Source organism: Anas acuta, chromosome 1, assembly GCF_963932015.1.
Source record: "Anas acuta chromosome 1, bAnaAcu1.1, whole genome shotgun sequence".
Lineage (NCBI taxonomy): Eukaryota > Metazoa > Chordata > Aves > Anseriformes > Anatidae > Anas > Anas acuta.
The window spans coordinates 204,346,272-204,365,718 of record NC_088979.1 but is presented as its reverse complement, the minus strand read 5'-3'; the positions used below and the strand labels follow the sequence as shown (position 1 = coordinate 204,365,718).

At 51.0% G+C, this 19,447-nt stretch overlaps 1 protein-coding gene across 5 annotated transcripts in view; it reads left to right on the top strand.

The window, feature by feature from the left end:
- SHANK3 (SH3 and multiple ankyrin repeat domains 3) overlaps positions 1-19,447 on the top strand; it is a 371,832-nt gene that overhangs the window by 288,144 nt on the left and 64,241 nt on the right. For all 5 annotated transcript variants that reach the window (XM_068670237.1, XM_068670238.1, XM_068670239.1 and 2 more), the window contains one exon: positions 12,858-12,982. In XM_068670237.1, coding sequence (XP_068526338.1) covers positions 12,858-12,982 — 125 coding nt within the window. The remainder of the gene's footprint in view (positions 1-12,857; positions 12,983-19,447) is intronic.

Here is a 19,447-nt window from a genome sequence, read left to right as displayed (position 1 = left end):
GTCCTGGGGTTGGGGGAGAGCTCCGTCTCGTCACCTCGGTTAGTGCTCCGGACCCTGCTTCCCTGGCTGCATGGAGCAGCCCTCGAGCCCCTGTGCATCAGGGTCTCCTAAGGGAATCTCTTTTCTCCTTCTCTGACAGCGAGGCAGTGTGAGTGCAGTCTATTTCTGGGTACGTGCATTGTACAGAAAATGCCATTCATGGTAAATGTGCATCTCTTGAACGTTCTGGGGTGTTTTTCTGGTACAGATGCTGGTATTTGTAGCCTTGAATTTGTAGGAGTTTTCACTTCTGCCTATTTACTGGGTGTATGAAGTGCATCTGCCGTTCCAGGTACAGGTGTAAGCCCCATGGGGCAGGGCCGGTGTCCTCCACGGCTTTTTTTTTTTTTTTTTTTTTTTAAGTGCTTGAAGTTTTTCACTGTTCTTTGAGTGTGTACAATTGGGGTCCTCCTGGGGGCCCTGGCTGTGTTGGGGCTCAGCCCCAGCACGAGGGCAGGCTGGTGGAAGCTCTGCCCCGGACCTGTGCTGCCAGCCTCTGCTGGTGCCTGGGGCACGCTTCACCTGCACAGCCCTGCAATACCTGAGCGCTGGCAACCGGCACGTTGGACCTGGTTGTTTCTGTGGCTCCCTGTTTCAAGGAACTGATCTTTTTGCTACAAAAAGAGTCCCTTGAGGACTGCTAACGAATGTGCTCATATTCACACAGGAATGGGCTTCAGCCCCTGTGATGGGGTGCAGGTCCCCCGCAGGCTGGGGGTGCTCCCTCCTGCATTTCCAGGCTGAAGGCACGGCAGAGGCTGGGGGGCTCTGAAATGCAGCTGCTGTCAGCAGAGGCACAGCGGCACAGGCTGCCGTCCCTCCCCTGCATGCAGGGTGCAGGATGCGGGAGGGAAAGCTTAAATGAGTGGCTGCCGGCTCCTTTGGTGGAGCTGCACCTTTCCGAGACTTGCGTGTGCCTGGAGATGGTTGTGATTTGGGCTTACATCTTGGGTGTGATTTTCTGTCAGGATTCCTGAATTGCCTTTGTTCTGCCCGTGCCTCAGAGGGGCTCGGTGTGCCGGGGGGTGTGTTTGTGTTCCAGTCAGAATATGGTCGCTGTCTCTCTCCTTCCCTGTCTCTCCCCTTCCCTAAATATGTGCCATACGTGTCTGTCCATGCACTGCTCACATCAGTCTGTGTAATGTGGAGTGAAACTTCAGGGCTCAAAATGGCATCCGTTTTTTTGCCGGATCAGACTTGCAGCTGTCGTGTTAGGACAAAATGGGATAAATTGTGCCCTATTTCCATTTTTTTTTTGCGTTTGCCCTCCTAACGTCTGCAAGCTCTGTATTTTCCTTTGTCTGCCAAGGCTGAGGGAGCGGACTTGGAGCGGGTTGGGCAGTGGGCGTGAGGCTGTGCGGGACCTGGGTCTGGCTCAGGCATTCGCAGCTCTGCAGGGGTCTGGGCAGGGCTGCAGGGGCCGCGTCTCAGAAGCCCCCGCGGGGCGGTCGTGGTCTCTGGTGCTGCCGCCTGGGGTAGGGGTGCCGGTGGGTGTGCACATCCCCCTGGGGAGCAGCACCCTCCTGGCGGAGAGGGGCTTGTGGCAGCTCTGTCACCCCCTTATTTCCCAGCCTCGTGCTTCCTGCTGCTTGGGGCTTTACGCTGGAAGCAGCATTGGGATCTTCTGTCTTGGCCCCACCTGGCAGCACCGCTCACGCTCCATTTAGACCGCGAAGCGCTTCAGGTCTCTTGGGGTGATCTGGAGAAGGAGCCCGGGAACGGCAGGGAGCAGAGTCAGCAAAGTCCCTGCAGAGGGAAGGAGCTGGTTAAGTGAGACACAGCTGGATGAGCCTCAAAGGAAGCTGCACTTCATGCTGCAGAGGGTGGTGAATCCTGCACGGCTTCCAGCAGTCGTGCTGCTTCCTTCCAAGCTGGGTTTTGCCCATCCGTGTGGCACTGCCCCACGGGCTGCATCCCAGGCAGGGGGAGCCAGCCCTCCCCAGCCCAGCCCGTCTCCCTCTGCCTCCAGCACCTGGGGGAGGCCAGGTCCCAGTCAAACCAGTGGGGCATTTGGGCAGAGGTTATTCCTGGATCCCTGCGGGAGGTGAAGTGCAGCTTTCTGATGCGGGGTTTGCCCGCAGCTGTTGCCTCGGGGAGTCGTGTGGATGGAGCAAGGGGCAGCAGTGAGGCAGCACCTTCGCTCAGCACCCTGAAGGAGCGTGGTGAGCAGCTGGATTTACTGCTGCATCTCCCAGCCCAGAGACCAGCCCTGCCTTTCAGTACACAGGTGATAGAGCTGTGCTGAGCACAGGTATGAGATGAAACGTTTTCATGATGAAATGCTGAGAGATGATATTTCTAGGCATATAATATCTTAAACTCTGTCACTCTTCTATGCATACATAGAAGGTTCTTCCAGCAACCTCTGTCTGCCTGGCATGACCACAGATCAGGCACTGTCCCTGTAGTAGTATGATCCATGAAGTATTCTTACGTACTTCCCTGGGGCCATCCTTGTAAGCAGTGGTTGTTACAGCTGATGCAGTGACCACACCTCACACGTGGTCTCACCAAATCCATGCTACCTGTTCCCTGAGCGAGGAGTGCTGACTGTGCCAGTTCATACTCGTTTGGCGTCTGGTTGCTGTGGGTTCTGTGAAAGTGGTGGAGGGGGACACAGTCCCTGACTCAGCCATTTCCTAAGTAAGGAGGAGATAATTTAATGAACAGCAAAGATATTGCCTGTAATGTGAATTGTGTTTGGGGAAAAAAGGAAAAAAAAAAAAGAGAGAGAGAGATTGTAATGGCCCGAAGTCCTTGCTGCATGGCATCAGCTTCCATTGTCTGTTTAATTTGGGGAGAAGTCCCCAGGCAGGGCACGTTATTCAAGAAGTCTCCCAGGATTGTTGCTTCCTGTGATATGTGTATCTCCTGAAGCAGCTGATCTGTATGCTGCTGGTGAGAAGATGTCGTACCAACCTAGTGCAGGGCTTGTTTTGCTTCTGCTTCTTTCCAAAATGTTGTAAATCTTTGTGGTTTTTTTTTGTTTGTTTGGTTGTTTGTTTTTTTTTTGCCAGGCTTCCAATCAAGCAAGCACTTACCTGCTCTACCACGAGTACCTGTATGGATGCAGGACACAGACCCACTTTCCAGGTCTGCCCAGCTCTCGCTGCTCCTTGGAGCAAGCTTTGTATCTGTGCCCTCCCTCCCTGGGCTCCCTGCTCTCACACAGCCCCACGTCCCTGCTGCTGCTGTCTGCAGCCTCTCCACTCCTGTACAGGACACAGCACTACCTCCACCTCCACGTTCAGTGTCTGTCCACGCATTTCAGCCGGACTGTTTTGGAGAGCTTGCCGAACCCATCAGGCGTGCTCACCTCCGGCTCAGCTCCAAACCTGCCTCTGGCTTCTGTGTGGCTTGGGCAATTCCCAGGGGTGACTGCCAGGTCCGGTGGGACATATTGCAGAAATCCCACTGGGGGACAACTTAATCAGCGAGTCACACAGAGCTGTCAGAGCTGATAAGCTTGGGCACAGCAATGCACGAGTGTGGCTGTGCTTTGGAGACCAGGTCCTTTGCTCCACAAATGGTCTCAGACAGCCCAAGCGTGGGACTGGCATCACATGCACGGCAGCAGCGTCCCATGGATGCAGGGGCTGCCAGATAACCCAGTGCCAGTAGTGAGATGCCAGCTGAGGCAGACAGGAAAGGCTCAGTTTGTAACCCAGCCCAATCCTTCCTTGCTGGGACACAGCAGAACCGCCTGGGGACCAGTATTGTCTCCAGCCTCCTCTGGAGCACTCCCCATGAGCACTGGATGATGTTTAGCATCACGGGAAAATTGGGCAGTGTGACCACACAGTCCAGTCTTGTACTTGGAAGCTTGTGCAGCTATCACAAATGTCTCTTTGCCTGATCCTGGTCATCATGTGAGCTTGGGCACAGCAAGCCCAAATTCCTTCTGCAGTCCTACAAATGCCCAGGGCTGGACCGGTTCCACAAGACACAGTTGCAAGGTGCTCAGAGAGCTCAAGGCCAGGTCAGGGAGGGTCTCTGCATGGATGGCATTTTAGGACTCGTGTGCTTCACCAACTCCCACTTGTCTTTTGCCAGGTTTTCTCTGCAGGAAGGGTTAAAGTTTGATACTCAGCAAAAGATGTTTGTTTGCATCCCTTTGTGTAAAGAACAGCCAGAAGAGATGTTACTGCAGTAACTGAGACAAATCGCCTTGGGTGAATTCAGTGATCCAGCCACCTGGATCCAAGCTCTGTACTTGCTTCAATCTGTAGCAATCCGTCGGGCATTTGAGGGAGTTTTAGTTTCTTTTCCTGTCCAACATTTTGTGTGAAGACCTGACATTCAGCAACAGAAGCCTCTACAAGTCGAGTGTCAGTGCTGTGAGTTGCTTGGTGCTGGGTCTTGTGGCCTTATGAAGGTCCATGAGAGCCACAGCTCCTGCTCTGCACAGCCCTGGGGCACGAGGACGGGGCATGGTGGAGGAAGCATGGTCAGAGCTTGAGGATCTCACTGTTGGTGTAGCAGGCAGAGGGGAAGCTGGCCTAAAGCCCTGCAGCAAATTTTGGGACAATACTGGTATCATAACATTTCATGGAACTAGAAGAGCTTATTTATGGTTTTCAGAATATGGCCTTTATGCAGAGGAGTGCTGTGACACTTCGTGACCCTCAAGATGACAACAAAGTGGGACTGGAAGATGTATTTAAAGCACTTCAAACACCAAGTCTGTCATCTGTATTGTTAAGGGTGGCATCATCATTATGGAGATCCAGTGGAAGCGTAGAAACAAAGCTCAGTAGAATCTAGGTATGGTAAATGCTGCTTTTGACCCATCTTTTGTACTAGCCTTAGAAACTTTAAAACTCGGGAGCTGATTTTAATTAACCTCTGTGGCACCCCTCCTCTTCCTACCTCCAAATACATTTACTCTGTAGGTGCTCGTTATCCACTGACCAGCCTGCTGCAAGGGGCTGCCAGGTGCTCCAATATTCTGGGACATGCCTTCAGGATTTTGGGTGAGAAGTACCAAGTAGCTAAGATATCCTGCAGTAAATACGATTTAGAATCTTTTTTTTTTTTTTTTTTCACTCTGTAAATGTGAAGTCTTCATCTTGAAATGAGATCGACTGCAATGCTGCAAGAGTCAAATTCAGGGCTGGGGTTTACTGCATCAGGTCCTTGGGAGCAGCTCCTAGCGAAGAGGAGCAGCTCAGGGCAGTGACAGCTCACAGGACCTGTCTCTTTCAGGACTTCTCCCGACTCTTCGGGGTGCAGCTGAGGGTCGAGCCTCTGGTGCACGGCAGCCCAGATGACAGTAGATTTTTGAGGCCAGGAAATGACCACAGTGATCAAATTGTACAAACAAAGCTTTGGTATTAACATGGTGATTTCTTGACTGGTACAAATTATAATTCTTGAGACTTAAAGTCATCAGATTTTGCAATGAACAGTAGACCTCCTTGTTAGGAAATTCTGCATCATTACCAGTGAGAATTTCTGCAATTTAATTCCAAAGCTTTTGATTTAGCTTTGCCCTTGTCAGCAGGATAGAAAGAGCCTCCTTAAATTTTATTTCCTTCCTGTGTAGGCACTTAGAGGTGAATTGTTACCCATATTACATACTTCTGACCTAACACCTTCCTGCAGGCTCTGGTCTGGAAGCAGTATTTGGGAGGATCTGGTTCCAAGCTGAATTTTGGGATGGCTGGGTTGCTGCACTCAGGCTTGGCCTGGGCCGTTGTGAGACACCAGAGGTTGGGTTTCCCAAGTTGTGCACAGAGCACGTGGCGACTTCTTCCTTCATTACTGCAGCTACAACAGGCTCTGAACGTGGTGGACGGTTCTGGTGCCTTGTTCCGTCGGTGGCTGGGCTGACGATGAGGTGAAGCTGCCAGGACAGGAGGTGGAGGTCTGACGGATGTGATGTGAGGAGCTGCACGGCAGGACGGGCAGCGATGAGAGGGCTGAGCAAGTGACAGTGTGCTGAGAGGGACGGCTGGGTTTCGTTGGAGTTTAAAGGGAAGTGATGCTAGAAATGGCCAAATTTCAGAGATAGCTGAGGGGAAACACCGGGCTGTCACCTGTGTGAGGCCAGCACGGACTCCCAGGTGTTTCAGAAGGTGCGTTTTGTGCAGACGGTGCTCAGATGCCTGCATCCCGCTGGGCACGGGCAGCCTGTGGAGCACATCTCATGCAGCTCTCCATCTCCATGCCCCTGAGGAGCACGGGTTTTCCTGGCTCTGGGCTGGACAGAGAGCCTCTCGAGGGCAGAGGAGTGACAGTGATGGTCAGAGTTTCTCCCACAGCAGTGAATTTTCCATTCACACTTCATCTTTTGCCGAGCAGCATTCTGCAGGGGTGCTTCTGCCCCTTCAGCTGTGGTTTGGAAGGAGACATCCCCACCACCAAGGTGTCTGAAATGTGGCATGGTTTGTAGGTGCTTCATAGGGCTTTCTGGCAACATTACATTCAATTCTGTTTCTTACGAGAAAACAATGTGCCCAGTACCCATCAGCTTAAAAAGAAAGGCTTAAAAAGAAGGGTTGGGCCCTTCTGGACAAAACCTGCAGCGTGCAGCTGGACTTGGACACAGTACGATGGGCGAACAAGTGGCTGGCGGGTCAGGCTCAAGGGGTTATAGTAAATGGGGTTGCACCAGGCTGGCAGCCAGTCACTGGTAGGGTTCCCCAGGGCTCCTTTTTAGGGTCAGTTCTCTTCAGTGTTTTTATCAATGACCTGGACACAGGAGCTGAGCACACACTAAGTTTGTGAACAGTACTAACTTGGTAGGAGTTGTCAATTCCCTTAAGGGTAGAGGGCCCTACAGAGAGATCTTGATAGGTTGCAGCACTGGGCAATCACCAAATGTAAGAAATTTAACACGAGCAAGTGCCAGATTCCACACCTAGAGCGATGCAGGCCTGAATGTACGTACAGACTGGGGGACATGTGGCTGGAGAGGGATCTGGGGTTTGGGTTGACAGCAAGCTCAGTGTGAGGCAACAGTGAGCCCTGAGGGCCAAAAGGGCCCTGGGGTGCAGTGTCAGTGGTGTAACTAACTGGGCAAAAGAAGCAATAGTGCCACGATACTCAGCACTGCTGCAGCTTCATCTTGAGTACTGTGGGCAGTTTGGGGCTCCACGACATAAGAAAGATATAAAAATATTAGAGAGTGTCCAAAGGAGGGCAACAAAGATGGTGAAAGGACTAGAGGACAAGACGTATGAGGAGCGGCTGAGGCCTCTTAGTTTGTTCAGCCAGAGAAAAGGAGGCTGAGGGAAGGAAATGTACAGCTGCCTCACGAAGGGAGTGGAGGGACAGGCGCTGGTTTCGTCTCTTTGGCGACAGGACCAGAGGGAACGGCATGGAGCTGGGACAGGGGAGGGTCAGGCTGGGTGTTAGGGAAAGGTTCTGCACCCAGAGGTGGTCGGGCACTGGGACGGGCTGCCCAGGGACGTGGACATGGCACTGAGCCTGTTCGAGCTCTTAGATGCATGGTTTAACTCGTAGGTTGCCGTGTTTGGGGGCAGGAGTTGGTCTCCATGATCCTCGTGGGTCCCTGCCAGTGCAGGATATTCTATGATTCTGTGATTATGTTTTAATTACTGACTACTGTGGGAGCATTTTCTCCCTTTGCAGCTCTTTTGAAGAAAAGTACAGATCAGATTCAGTACCGAGCAAGTATAAGCACAGTATTGATATATTTGACAGAATAACTAAAAGCAGCTGTAACAGAAAGATCTGAAACAAGAAAGTACAGTTGCAGACTGCTAAAGAGCAGATTTCCCCTTTATTGCCTTAATGCTGCAGTACTGAGGCAGATGGGAAATCCAGTGCTGGACTGTGCCTCCATCCTGAGGTCACAGCTCCTCCGCCTCCTGCCTGATGTGGCTGATGGAGACCCCTGGAGCAGTTGCCCTTGCACATCTTCTCATTCTCTGCATGGAGAAGGGGTGGTTTAATCCACATTTACTTGTCCGTTCTAGAGCTTCTTGTTCCTTGTGATTAAGTATTGGGACTTCAGGCAGTAACATGAGAGTTGGTCGCTTCCTCTTTCAGCTTTTTTCTTCTTTTATTAAATTCTCCTTCCAGTATTTGCTTTCATGAGGATACAGTTCTGACTTCAGGATGCATTTTCTTGTTTACTGACTTTTTAAGGCATTACTGACACTTTAAAAATTGTGTACAGTGGCATGCAGTTACTGCAGATGTAACTTCCAGCACACAGAAAATGGCCTACCCGTCATCCTCATGTAGCACAGCAATAGTACAGGTGACAAAATTGGCTATAAGGCTGTTTCTCCTAGGTTAATTTTACTTGTATTCCCTATCAGCTTATATTTTTGTTTGCCAATGAGGAAACCACATCCTTGAACTACCCTCAATACTCCAAGCTATAATTTAAGGTTTCTCCCCTTGTCAGCCCCATGGCCCACAGCTTGATGCTCCCACCCTCCATTCTGGGCTTAGTCCTGCTCCCTCACTGTGCTGATGCTTGCAGGTCAGAGGAACAGGAGGAACAGAGCCAAATCCCAAAGCCACTCCTCTTTGCCTTGCTATGGGCACTCACTTTCCTTCCTCCTGCTACACCTGGGGATGCACAGGGGCAGCAAGCACCTCTGGGTTGTGCTGGGCATTTGTGGGAACACAGCGGGAGTGAGCCTGGTGGGACAGGTCTGTCTCATGCCTCTTGTGATTTGTGCATGTGGTTTGTGCATGTTGGGCTCCTTCTGGCTGGGAAACCACTTAAACTCTCATCTGCACAATGCTGTCATCCCCAGGGATCAGCACTTCCACTCGGCCTTTTCAAGTCTTGATTGTGATGTGTGTATAAGAGGGCAGCACAGGGATGTCATGTTGATGCTCCATTTTGCAAAGTGCAGTGCTGGTATTCTGCAGGGACTGTGTGTCACGTTATCATTACATAAATAATTTACTTTACATTCAGAGAGCCCCTTTACATTCAGTCTCCCCTTTTCTAATTTTCAGACATTCAGGCAATACACAAGGTCTTTCTCCACTTAAATCTTGTGTTCCTCTGGGTCTGGGTTTAACAAAAGGTAATGGGCACCTTGTTTTGCAGCTGCCATCTGCAACAAGGTCAGGCTGGTGGTTCTTTCAACTTCAGATTATTGAAAGAGCTTGCTGGTGAACAGTGATCCAAGAAGTTGAGTTTAACAGTGGGGAAGATTTGAAGGATTTGGAGAAATCAAATGTTACGCTGGCATTTTTAAAAATAGGTAGGATGACTTGTCTACTGCTTGCCAGTTTAAGCTAGGATCCATCAAAGGAAGAAGGTCATGGAACACTGTTCTGGGATGCAGTCAATAAAAACATCTAAGCATAATCAGATCATTCAGTTTATTTTTGAGAAAATAGCATCTTGTCAGGCAAACTTTGTCTTGCTCTGGTGCTGGCTGATGGCTATCTGATTTAGCAGAACAAATCTTGTGTAAAATTGTAAACAAAGTTTTTAAAAGTATTATGGCAGATGATGGAAATAATCTGTCTGTATAAAATAACCGACTATACATTTTGCACAAATGCATGGCCATCTGTCAATTAAGAGGATGTAGGTTACATTTACTGGAGTGACCTGACATCGGAGGAGATCTAAGGACAAGGTCATCCGCTGACTCTGTTATTAAATCTTCTGCTTCATAAGGGTTTTGATGCAGCTCTTAAATACGTTGATTTAATAATAGAGTGATGGATAACTTGTCCAGAGCTGATGATACACTACTTCATTATCTATATTGTTCAGAAAAATAAAGCATGCTTTCTGCATACATCAGCTGAGGTGAGAGGTGGATCTACAGGAACAATTGCTGAAGACTCTGGCCCTTGTCATGCATGATATCAGACTAGATAATGTTGTTTTTTCTGGCTTGCTTGTTGCATATGTCTGGGGCAAATGTTTTTTTCAAGCATCATCAGCCACTGAAGAAGACATTTGGTGTCTGATTTCTTAGAAAGTTGGCCTAGACCCTTCAGTGCATCCTGTACGTGGCTGTCCTTTCACTAGCAAAGAATGTTCTTTTACCTTTGGTTCTTCTGAATGGAGACTGAATCCAGTGTGGACTAAAGATTGATGCAAGAAAAAGACAGCTCCAAAACTCCCCCCAAAAGTCCTGAGTGGGAATCTTCGGTGTAGACTCACATACCAGGCCCCCAAATTGCTTGCCTGGCCAGGGGCTGGGGAGCATGTCTCTATTTTGAATTCCTTGGCTCTGCTTATGTTTGAGTCAGCTGCTTCATGTTCGAGCAGCTGCGGATGTGTCCTCGCCATGCTGTTTGTCACAGCCAGCTCTCGCTTCTCTCCTGAATGTGTGAGAATTGCACCGTTCACAGAGAGCCACAGCGTCAGCCATCGGCCAAGCTCCCAGAGCCCCTCGTGCTGCTCTCGGTGCTGGCTTGCAAGCCCCTCCACACACTCCTGTATTAACAACCTCGTCCTTGAGACAACATGAAGTACAACAGGACTCCCTGTGCACCCCAGGCTTAAACTTACTGCTTGTAAAGAGCACTGGACTGAGACAATCTGCACCAACGCCATCAGTGCCAGCAGCTGTGCACCAGGCTTTTATTCTGACCCTGTGCAAGTGCAGTGCCATGCTGTCAGCCAGCCATTGGTCACTAGCCAAAATGCAGACGTTTCAGGCACTAATTAATGTCTTTTAGTGCATGACATAGGCTGCATCATTAGAAAAAAACGCCTTGTTAACCCTGTCTCCTCCTGGTGGTGTAAGTATGTTCAAGAGCTACTCGACAGGATGAGTGCTGTGCTGCTGCTATAGGAGAGGACTTCTGCCGTACAGCGTGTCTCGACAGCTGGCCTTGAGCAAATCTGCTCTTGCAGGTGGGAAGGAATAATGAAACCCACCCGCTGACCCTCCGGTGTGTCTCTTTGTTCAGGAGAGTGCAGATCGGTCAGAGTATGCCTGGGTTTTTCGTCCATGTCTTACTCCCAGTGTATCGGTGGTTATGTTTCTGCGTGACAGGTGACCTGGAACATCACCTCCTGTTTGTGCAGACAGGGAAAGCAGGTTCATTGACATACGGGGTTTCAGGATTGCAATCCCCCACAACATTGCTGAGCGCTCCTGTATGTGGTAGCCCTCCTTGAGCTTTACATTTGAGGCTGCTACTGGATGAGAACAGCTCCAAGATCAGTGCAGTGCAACTCACTGAAGCACAACCCCCACTCTAGTCCTGGGACTGGCACTAGGTGGAGGTAGGACTGGGAATGATCCTCCCTAGGAGGCTGTGCAGATGTGTGGCTGGGTGCCATAGTGCTGAGAAGCGCTTTTCTCTGAAAGGTTACTTCTGCCTTTTTCTTCTCTGAGGAGCAGGCTTTTAGGAAAGCCCGTCTGTCTGGTACACATGGAAGCCAGTAATGAGATGGCATGCCATGAGGAAAGGCTCATTAGAAGGGTCTCAGCAGGTTGAGAGAGGTGATTGTCCCTCTGCTCTGCCCTTCTCAGACCCCACTTGGAGTCCTGCATCCAGGTCTGGGGCCCCCAGCACTAGGAGGATGTGGGGCTGTTAGAGCAGGTCCAGAGGAGGCCACAAGGTTGATCAGAGGGCTGGAGAACCTCTCCTAGGGAGAGAGGCTGAGAGCTGGGGATGTTCAGCCTGGAAAACCACTTGGAGGTGGCTTATAGAAAAGGTGGAGAGTGACTTTTTACATGAGCAGATTGTGACAGGACAAGGGGGAATGGTTTTAAACTGAAAGAGGGGAGTTTTAGATTAGAGGTTAGGGAGAAATTCGCTCAGAGAGCAGCGAGGCACAGGCTGCCCAGAGAAGCTGTGGCTGCCCCATCCCTGGAGGTGTTCGAGGCCAGGCTGGATGGGGCTTTGGGCAGCCTGGTCTAATGGAAGGTGTCCCTGCCTGTGGCAGGGCGTTGGAACTAGGTGGACTTTGAGGTCTCTTCCAACCCAAGCCATTCTGTGATTCTCCAGGGTCCCCTTCAGGTGTTTCTGGTCACCTCAGGCCTGGTGAAGCAGACCTCACTGACTGCATTGCTCCTGCATCGCTCCACACAAATCCCCTCTGCACAAAAGCAGGCACATAGTCAAGCAAGTCTCTGCACAATACACGAAGAGGAAAATAAATTCTTGGAGAATCATGACTGGTCCCTGAAACAGCCACATCTGACAGACCCTGTGCCAAAAACAGCAACCCCTCTGGTGCCACTTCTAGGGTCAGAGACTGCCCGGTTGCCCAAAGAGTAGCTGTGGCCTTTTTGCTTCATTTCTTTCATGGATCTGGTGTCTCTGAAAGCCTGCAACAGCCTCACGATAGACAGTGTAAGCTTTTTCCTTCCCCCCATCACACAAGGTAGCACGCATCACGCCATGGGTGATCAGCAGGCGGCCCGCTGCTGCTGAGCACCTTGGCTCCTGTAGGTCCCGTCCACTCTAGGGCTGGCGTCTTCAGTGTCACAGGTGGTTGGCACATCTTCTCTGCTGACTGCGAGGGAGTCCTGGAGCTTCTACCTCAGACATAAACATCCCTTGTGTAGCTACGAGTCAGAAGGAGCGAGGTCCACCCCTCGTGGCGCTGCTTGTAGATGGTGATCGCGTTTTGTGAGTGGTGCTGGGAGGTGAATGAGGACCTTGTGGGAACACACACAGCTCTGGGAGGTGTGCATTTCTGGGGCTATCTCAGGATTCAATCCAATGAACACTGCAGCCATGTAGCATTAGCGTTGGTTCCTGCACTGAAGTCAAGCTGAGCCTTGCATGAGTGTTCTTTCTAAACCAATGTATGGGGATTTTCTTAGGCTCCTGGACACTGTCTGCAATCTTCTACCTACTCTTAGCCACACTGTCTCAATCTCTCTCTCTGTGTTTTGTAGCTGAAACCCCAATTGAGGAGTTCACCCCAACCCCAGCCTTCCCAGCGCTCCAGTACCTGGAATCAGTGGATGTGGAAGGCGTTGCGTGGAGAGCAGGGCTTCGCACGGGAGACTTTCTGATTGAGGTGAGCCCGGACGCGGCAGGGAGAGTGACTGATGGCAGCCAGCAGCATCTTCGTCTGCAGCACAAGGGCCAACGTCGTGCACAAAATTATTTTCCTTTGTAAGGTGTTTTGAGAGCTGGGTAATAATTGCTATTGAAATGTCTGCTGCCTGGATGTCTTGATGAAAAAATGTTCTTCAGTACAATAATTCAAGCAGATACATGCTCTCTGTGCTAGAAAACGTGCTGACAGGTTCCCTTCTGCTAACTAGAATTATGGGGAAAATGGAAGTCAGAGAAGAGACTCATTAGATGTCCTCTCTGGAGGCCTGCCAGGATTCTTTTGTACTGATATTTATTACAGTTTTGCCCAATGTGGTACAAGTATTGGGGTCTACAGAGAAGAATTAGATTTAGCAAATACAAAATGCTCTGCTCTTGTCTATCTCCCACTTGGCACTTTTTCTTTCTTGAGAAAGTCCTGCTGGAGTCTGTGTCCTGCCTCCACTCTGCTCTAGGGTCACAGCAGACTGGATTTGTTTAAAACAAAAGAGAAGCAAGGATTAGAGTCATTGGCAATTTCACACTTAAAAAATGGCCAATGGGTTAAGCAGCAAGTTACAGAGAGGGGGAATACAGTGTGGTACATGCGGAGAGGTGGATACAGACACATGAAGATGGAGCCAGGCTCCTTCCAGTGGTGCCCAGGGCAGGAGCAGAGGCCCCGGGTGCAGCCTGCAGCCAGGAGGCTCCCCCTGGCCCCCAGCAGCACTTCTGGGCCGGGGGGGCTGGAGCCCTGGCACCGGGACCAGAGTCTGGAGGGGTCTCCTCCTGGGGGGTCTCCAAACCCACGCTGGGTGCCTCCTGGCAGGTTCTGTGGAGTATGGCCTGCAGCCTGCCTGAGGCGTGGGTGGGAGATTTGGGAGAAAACCACGGTAGGGCTCCAAAGGTGGCTCACAGGTCTCCAGCAGTGGCAGCGCTCGCTTGATGCCCAGCTTGGCTGCATCGTTCTTCTGTTCCTGTTTGTATCAGCGTATGCCCAGACAGCAGGGGCAGGACAGGAGGTGCTGCTGGGTGCTGTACAGAGCACACATATGCGCAGGACCAGTGGTGACAGCCGTGTTGCACCCATGGGACTACGTGAGTGCTCCAGTGCTGGTGCTCGCTGTCCCTAGGTAGGGAGATAACGCTGCAGGGACCAGTCCGTGCCTATCAGAGCTGCTTCATCTCCTAGTGAACACAGCAGAGGATAGTTCTAAGGAGTGATTTGAAAGAGAGTGATAGCATTAATTTGTTAATGTGTACGGGGATTTTCATCGCTATAGGAGAGAAGTGTAGGAGAAATTACTGTGGTACTTGAAAATGAAAATTATGTTCAGAATCCAAGCCAAATGGATATAGTATGAATAGGCCAAGTCTGCATTTCTTGGAGCCAGAGAAAAGGCTGTTGCAATAAGGTGGTTAAGAAAAGATTTAAATGTTTGTGAATCACTCAGTCAAGATGTCTGCTGCTGTGCCGTCATTGTGAAGGGTTCCCAGGGAGCCTGCTCCAAACGGAGCATGCATGGTGTCAGTGCAGGCAGCGGGGTGAGGCAGATCCTGCCTCTACCAAGGGAGCAACGGTCACAGAAGAGGTGGGGTGATGCCGAATTGACATTGTCTGTGAAACAGCCGTGTGTGTAAGGTGGGGCTGGGAAAGGGAACGCCATGGGGAAAGCAGAGGTGAATTGTGTGGTCAGGTTTCTCGCAGCGAGTATGCAACAGTGCACACTGAACAGACTGTGTGCAGTCAGGGAAGGGACAGGCATGCCATGGGATTTTCTTTCTTATGTTTTCTCATGCAAAAACCATAAGGCTTTAAACCCAGTAATGCAGAATATTACAGCTGCATTGGTTCAGTGTGAAGATAAAAGTTGTGGTTGTGTGTGGTGTAGGTGAATTTGTGAATTTGTACCAGTTGCAGAAGTGCTCCTGGGACTGGCGAAGGCGGTGGTGAGGCTTTGCTCAGCCCAGCTGCTGCAACTCAGCCCACAGTCTGAAACTTAGAGTGAAAAATGCTCTTTGATGGGTGGTCATCCTTGTTGTAACAGGCAGCTAGCTGCCCAGCACACCAGGATCCCCCTTCTCTGTGGGATCTTTCTACTCTGTGGGCTCCTTCTAGGAATACTCCCTCCAGACCAAGTGCCTCAGGCTCCGTTGTGAGACTCAAAGCTGAACGAGTGGTTGTTGGAAAGCCTGCACCAAGAGCAGGGGACCAGTCGTGATGTGCTGTGGCGAGGCACTGAGTGCTGCAGCCTTCGTGCAAAGTGGAAACGCCCGCGGGCGGCACCGTGCCCACGTGCACCCTGTTGGTGCCAGCAGGCAGGAGGACGTGGGGCTGTGTGCTGCTGTGAACCCGCAGCTGGTGACCAGAGCAGGAAGGGGAGAAGGGGGCCGTGTGCTGTGAGGGCACAGTCTTACAGCACGAACATCACCCAAAAGCTGTGAGCTGGGGGGTGCTGGCAGAGACTGCTCGACCCAAATAACCGTTGCAAGCAACATCATCTGCTTTGTTAGTGTGTCTTCTGTAGCCTCCGAAGAGACACGGTGAAACACCAAGCGGCATAAACCTGACAAAATCATTACAGAGCTGCTCCTTTCTCTGATACCTAGCATTATAAACATTATAAAGCCAGGAGGAATTTCAGATGTGTATAAAGCCTCTTGGGGTGTGGTGAGCAGGTGAGTACTGCAGCACAGTAGCCTCATTGTGGCTGAGATTCACAGTCCCTATCCTCTCCCTCCCAATTTGGATGTTCAGCTGCAGAACATGTGTATTTAGCTGGTAACCTGCCCTCAGCAGCTTACCATTTCCTTCCATCAGCTAGAGAGCTGACTTCCCCTGTGGCTGCAGGATCATTAAATCTTTTGCAAGAGGAGCAGTGAGCATGTGTGTTGTCCCTGGGAAGAAAAGCTGGAAATGGGTTCAGAATGAGCACATTACCTTTGCTGCAATGTAAAGCTACATCCCGAGAGCAATATTCGGAAAGAGAGATGCTGTGATATGGCTTGGAGCCTCATACGGGGCTCTAAGACACATCTTCATCAACCTGTCCAGGTGTATGTGTTAGAGATGTGTTAAATTCAAAATTGCACGGACGTGTTAGTGTTGGTGTCCTCACCCGATACTTTCTCCAGTGAAACTGGTCTCTGTTCATACTGTAAAACTTCTGCCTAATTGTGTGAAGGTGGAAAATTTCATCAGACACCTCCAGGGAGAATAGACAAAGATAATCTTGAAGCAGGAAAGTGCCAACTCCCTGGCAACAATCAGGAGCTTTAAGTCACGCAGGAAATGCAAGGCCGCTGCAGCTCCATGTTCCCAGGTTCAGCCAGCAGCAAGGTTTAGCATGTGTCCCCAGCGGGGACACGTACAGATGTACCATAACCCACAGGCACACAGCCTGCCACACAGATGAGAAAATGCATCGCGTGCTGCAGGCACAATCAGACAGGTGGCCTGACCATGTCCTCCCCACTGACTTACCAGAACGAAAGCCTGTCAACACAGACTATATGCTTATATGCATACCTGGAGACAATATGGATTGCTGGTTACTGGCACCTGAGTATGTAAACCCTCGAGACCCACTCCAGTTGCTGGTGCTTGGATCTCCTGATGCACTGGGCCTGCCAGAAGCTGGCCTCAGACACTTGGTCATTCTGACCAGTGACCTCTTTACCCTTGGCTGGCTTCTTCCACATCTCCTCCCCTTATTCTCCTGTGCTCGCCTGATTCACCATCATCCCCCCTTCTCCAGCTTTTTGTCCTTTCACTGATCTCAGCAGGTCACCCGTCATCGTGTCTGCAGGCATTACGTATCCACGTGCTCTGCCTGCTCTCCCTTTGCCACTGGGGTTCATCTCCTGCTGATCCCAGTTTTAACAGAGCCCTGGCTGGGCTGGGCTGCCTGGCTGCCTCGTGCGTCTGAGCCTCCGAGCCTCTCCTGTCTCTGCGCTGTGGCAGAAGAAGCTGGAGCTGTGGAAGGAAGTAACCTCAGTCCTGCAATGCCATCTATCAACAGAAATTCAAGTATTGGAAGTGTGTTTAAAATTTTGCTGAGGCTTTACAGCAGCCAAGTCCCTGACCTTCCAAGAAGCATTTGCAACTCTTCAATAACATAATAGACCGGAATATCTGGCCCTTGCTCTTATTTCACAGAGATACCATCTCTTTTTTTCTTTTTTTTTTTTTTTTTGCTTCTTCTCTTTTCCTTTGTCATTCCTGAAGTCCTCTCTCTCCTGAAGCCTAAGGCTTGTCATCGTACTGGACTGAACAGGTTCATTTTTTAAATCCCAGCAAGCCATATGCATCTGTAACAAGCGCTGAACCTTCTGCTTTTGTATGTTGACTCAGCCCTTGTTTGCTGCAGCGTATTTTGGGTGGGAATCAGAGCGCACTTCCATTATTACTTGAGATTTTACCCGCTGTCTAGATTGTAAGCATGTAGGGAAACTGTAAGATACCTAGCACCTGATTATGAGAGGGGTGGTGGGCATCTGACACATTGAGGAGAATAAAGACAGCAGGACAGGTGGAATGCACGGGTCATTTTGCATATCACACAAGCAGAACAGGGAGGTGCATGAAGTGCAGCTTTCATGTCCATTATGAGCCTGGACAGAGCATTCCTGCCTATCTGCTGTCCTTCAGGCTGGCTGAACTCAGAACGCTGGCAGCCCCTCTGGTCTGGGTTGCTTTTGTCAGTCTTGCAATCCTTCAGCATATTTCCATGAGCTGCTACTCACTCTAGGATGTAATTTTTCATTTACTTCATAACCCCCTTTTCCATCCTTGGTCCTGCCATGGTGTGGTGGTTTTACTCAGCTAGGCAGCTGAACTCAACCACAGCTACTCTCCTACTCCCCCTTCTCAAAGAGGGAGGGGAACAAAATACACTGCAAAGGGTTCAAGGGTTGAGATGAGGACAAGGGGATCACCCACCCATTATCATCACAGGCAAAACAGACTTAGCATAGGGAGATCGATGTCATTTATTGCCTACCACTAGCAGACTAGAACAGTGAGAAACTATAAGCAAACTAAAAACATGTGCCCCACTACATCCACCTCTTCTGTGTCCTCCTCCAGCAGCACAGGGGAACAAGCAACGAGGGCTGCGGCCAGTCTATAGCACTTCGTCTCCGATGGTCCTTCTCAGTCCCTCTCTGCCCCTGCTCCCTGTGGGGTCCCTCCCACGGGATGCCATCCTTCCTGAACTGATCCTACTGATCCACAGGCAGCAGCTCCCATGCGGCTCCGTCCCACAGGGTCCATCCCCCAGGAGCAAACTGTTCCAGCACGGGTCCCCCACGGGCAGCAGCTCCCCCCAGCCCCCTGCTCCTGCGGGGGCTCCTCTCCACGGGCTGCAGCTCCGGCCTGGGGCCTGCTCCTGCGGGGGCTCTCCATGGGCTGCAGCCTCCTCCAGGCCACAGCCACCTGCTCCACCGGGGGCTCCTCCACCCACGGGGGGGCTGCAGCGTGGAGATCTGCTCCATGGAGGACCCATGGGCTGCAGGGGGACAGCCTGCTCCACCAGGGGCCTCTGCACAGGCCGCAGGGGAACTGCAGGGCTGCTGCCTGCCTGCAGCACCTCCTGCTGCACTCACCTGGGGGCTGCAGGGCTGGTGCTCACTCCTCTCCCAGCTGCTGTTCCCCAGCAGTTTTTCTCCCCTTTCTTCAGTCTGCTCTCACAGAGGCACAGCCATCATCGTTCACTGGCTCTGCTCTGCCCAGTGGTGGGTCCCCTTTGGAGCCAGCTGGAGCTGGCCCTTATCTAGCACAGGTCAGCTTCTGGACTCTTCTTACAGAAGCCACCCCTGCACCCCCTTGTCTAGCAAACCTTTGCCACGTAGACCCAGTACACACGGCCACTCTGTCTGGCTTCAAACTGCATGGCTGGTTGTGCTTTCAGGTGAGCACGCTCCCTGCTGTGTTCATTTACCTAGCAAAAGCACTGAGACCTCCAAAAAATGCATCTACCCAAACTTCCAGAAAAATAGCCCAGGTGAAATTTCAGCAGTACCTGCTCAGCATCTTTGTTATCTGCTGATCCACGAACAAAAAGATCCTATTTTCAGATTCTTAACGCTAAAGCAAAAACATGAACTGAGTTAAGTGATTGTGTATCCTCAGGTCACCGGTTCATCACCAGTGGAAAGGCCACGCTCTCTTCTTAGTGACGAACCTGCCCTGTGTGTGGTGAGTGTGGTTCAGCTCATCCACAGGCAGGCCTGTCGTGTTGGTTGGTAGGGGCTGCTCGGGGATGTGAAGGGACAGAAAGTTCCAGGGCTTCTGCTTGCTTAGGGCAGACAGATCAGAGGCATTGAGCTCTGCCCTTGATCTTCCAGCACTGAGATCACCACCTCCCACGGTATTTCTATGTATAGAAATAACTGGATAAGTAACCTCAGCGTTTACTCAGCATCTCTCTAACTGTACTTCCAT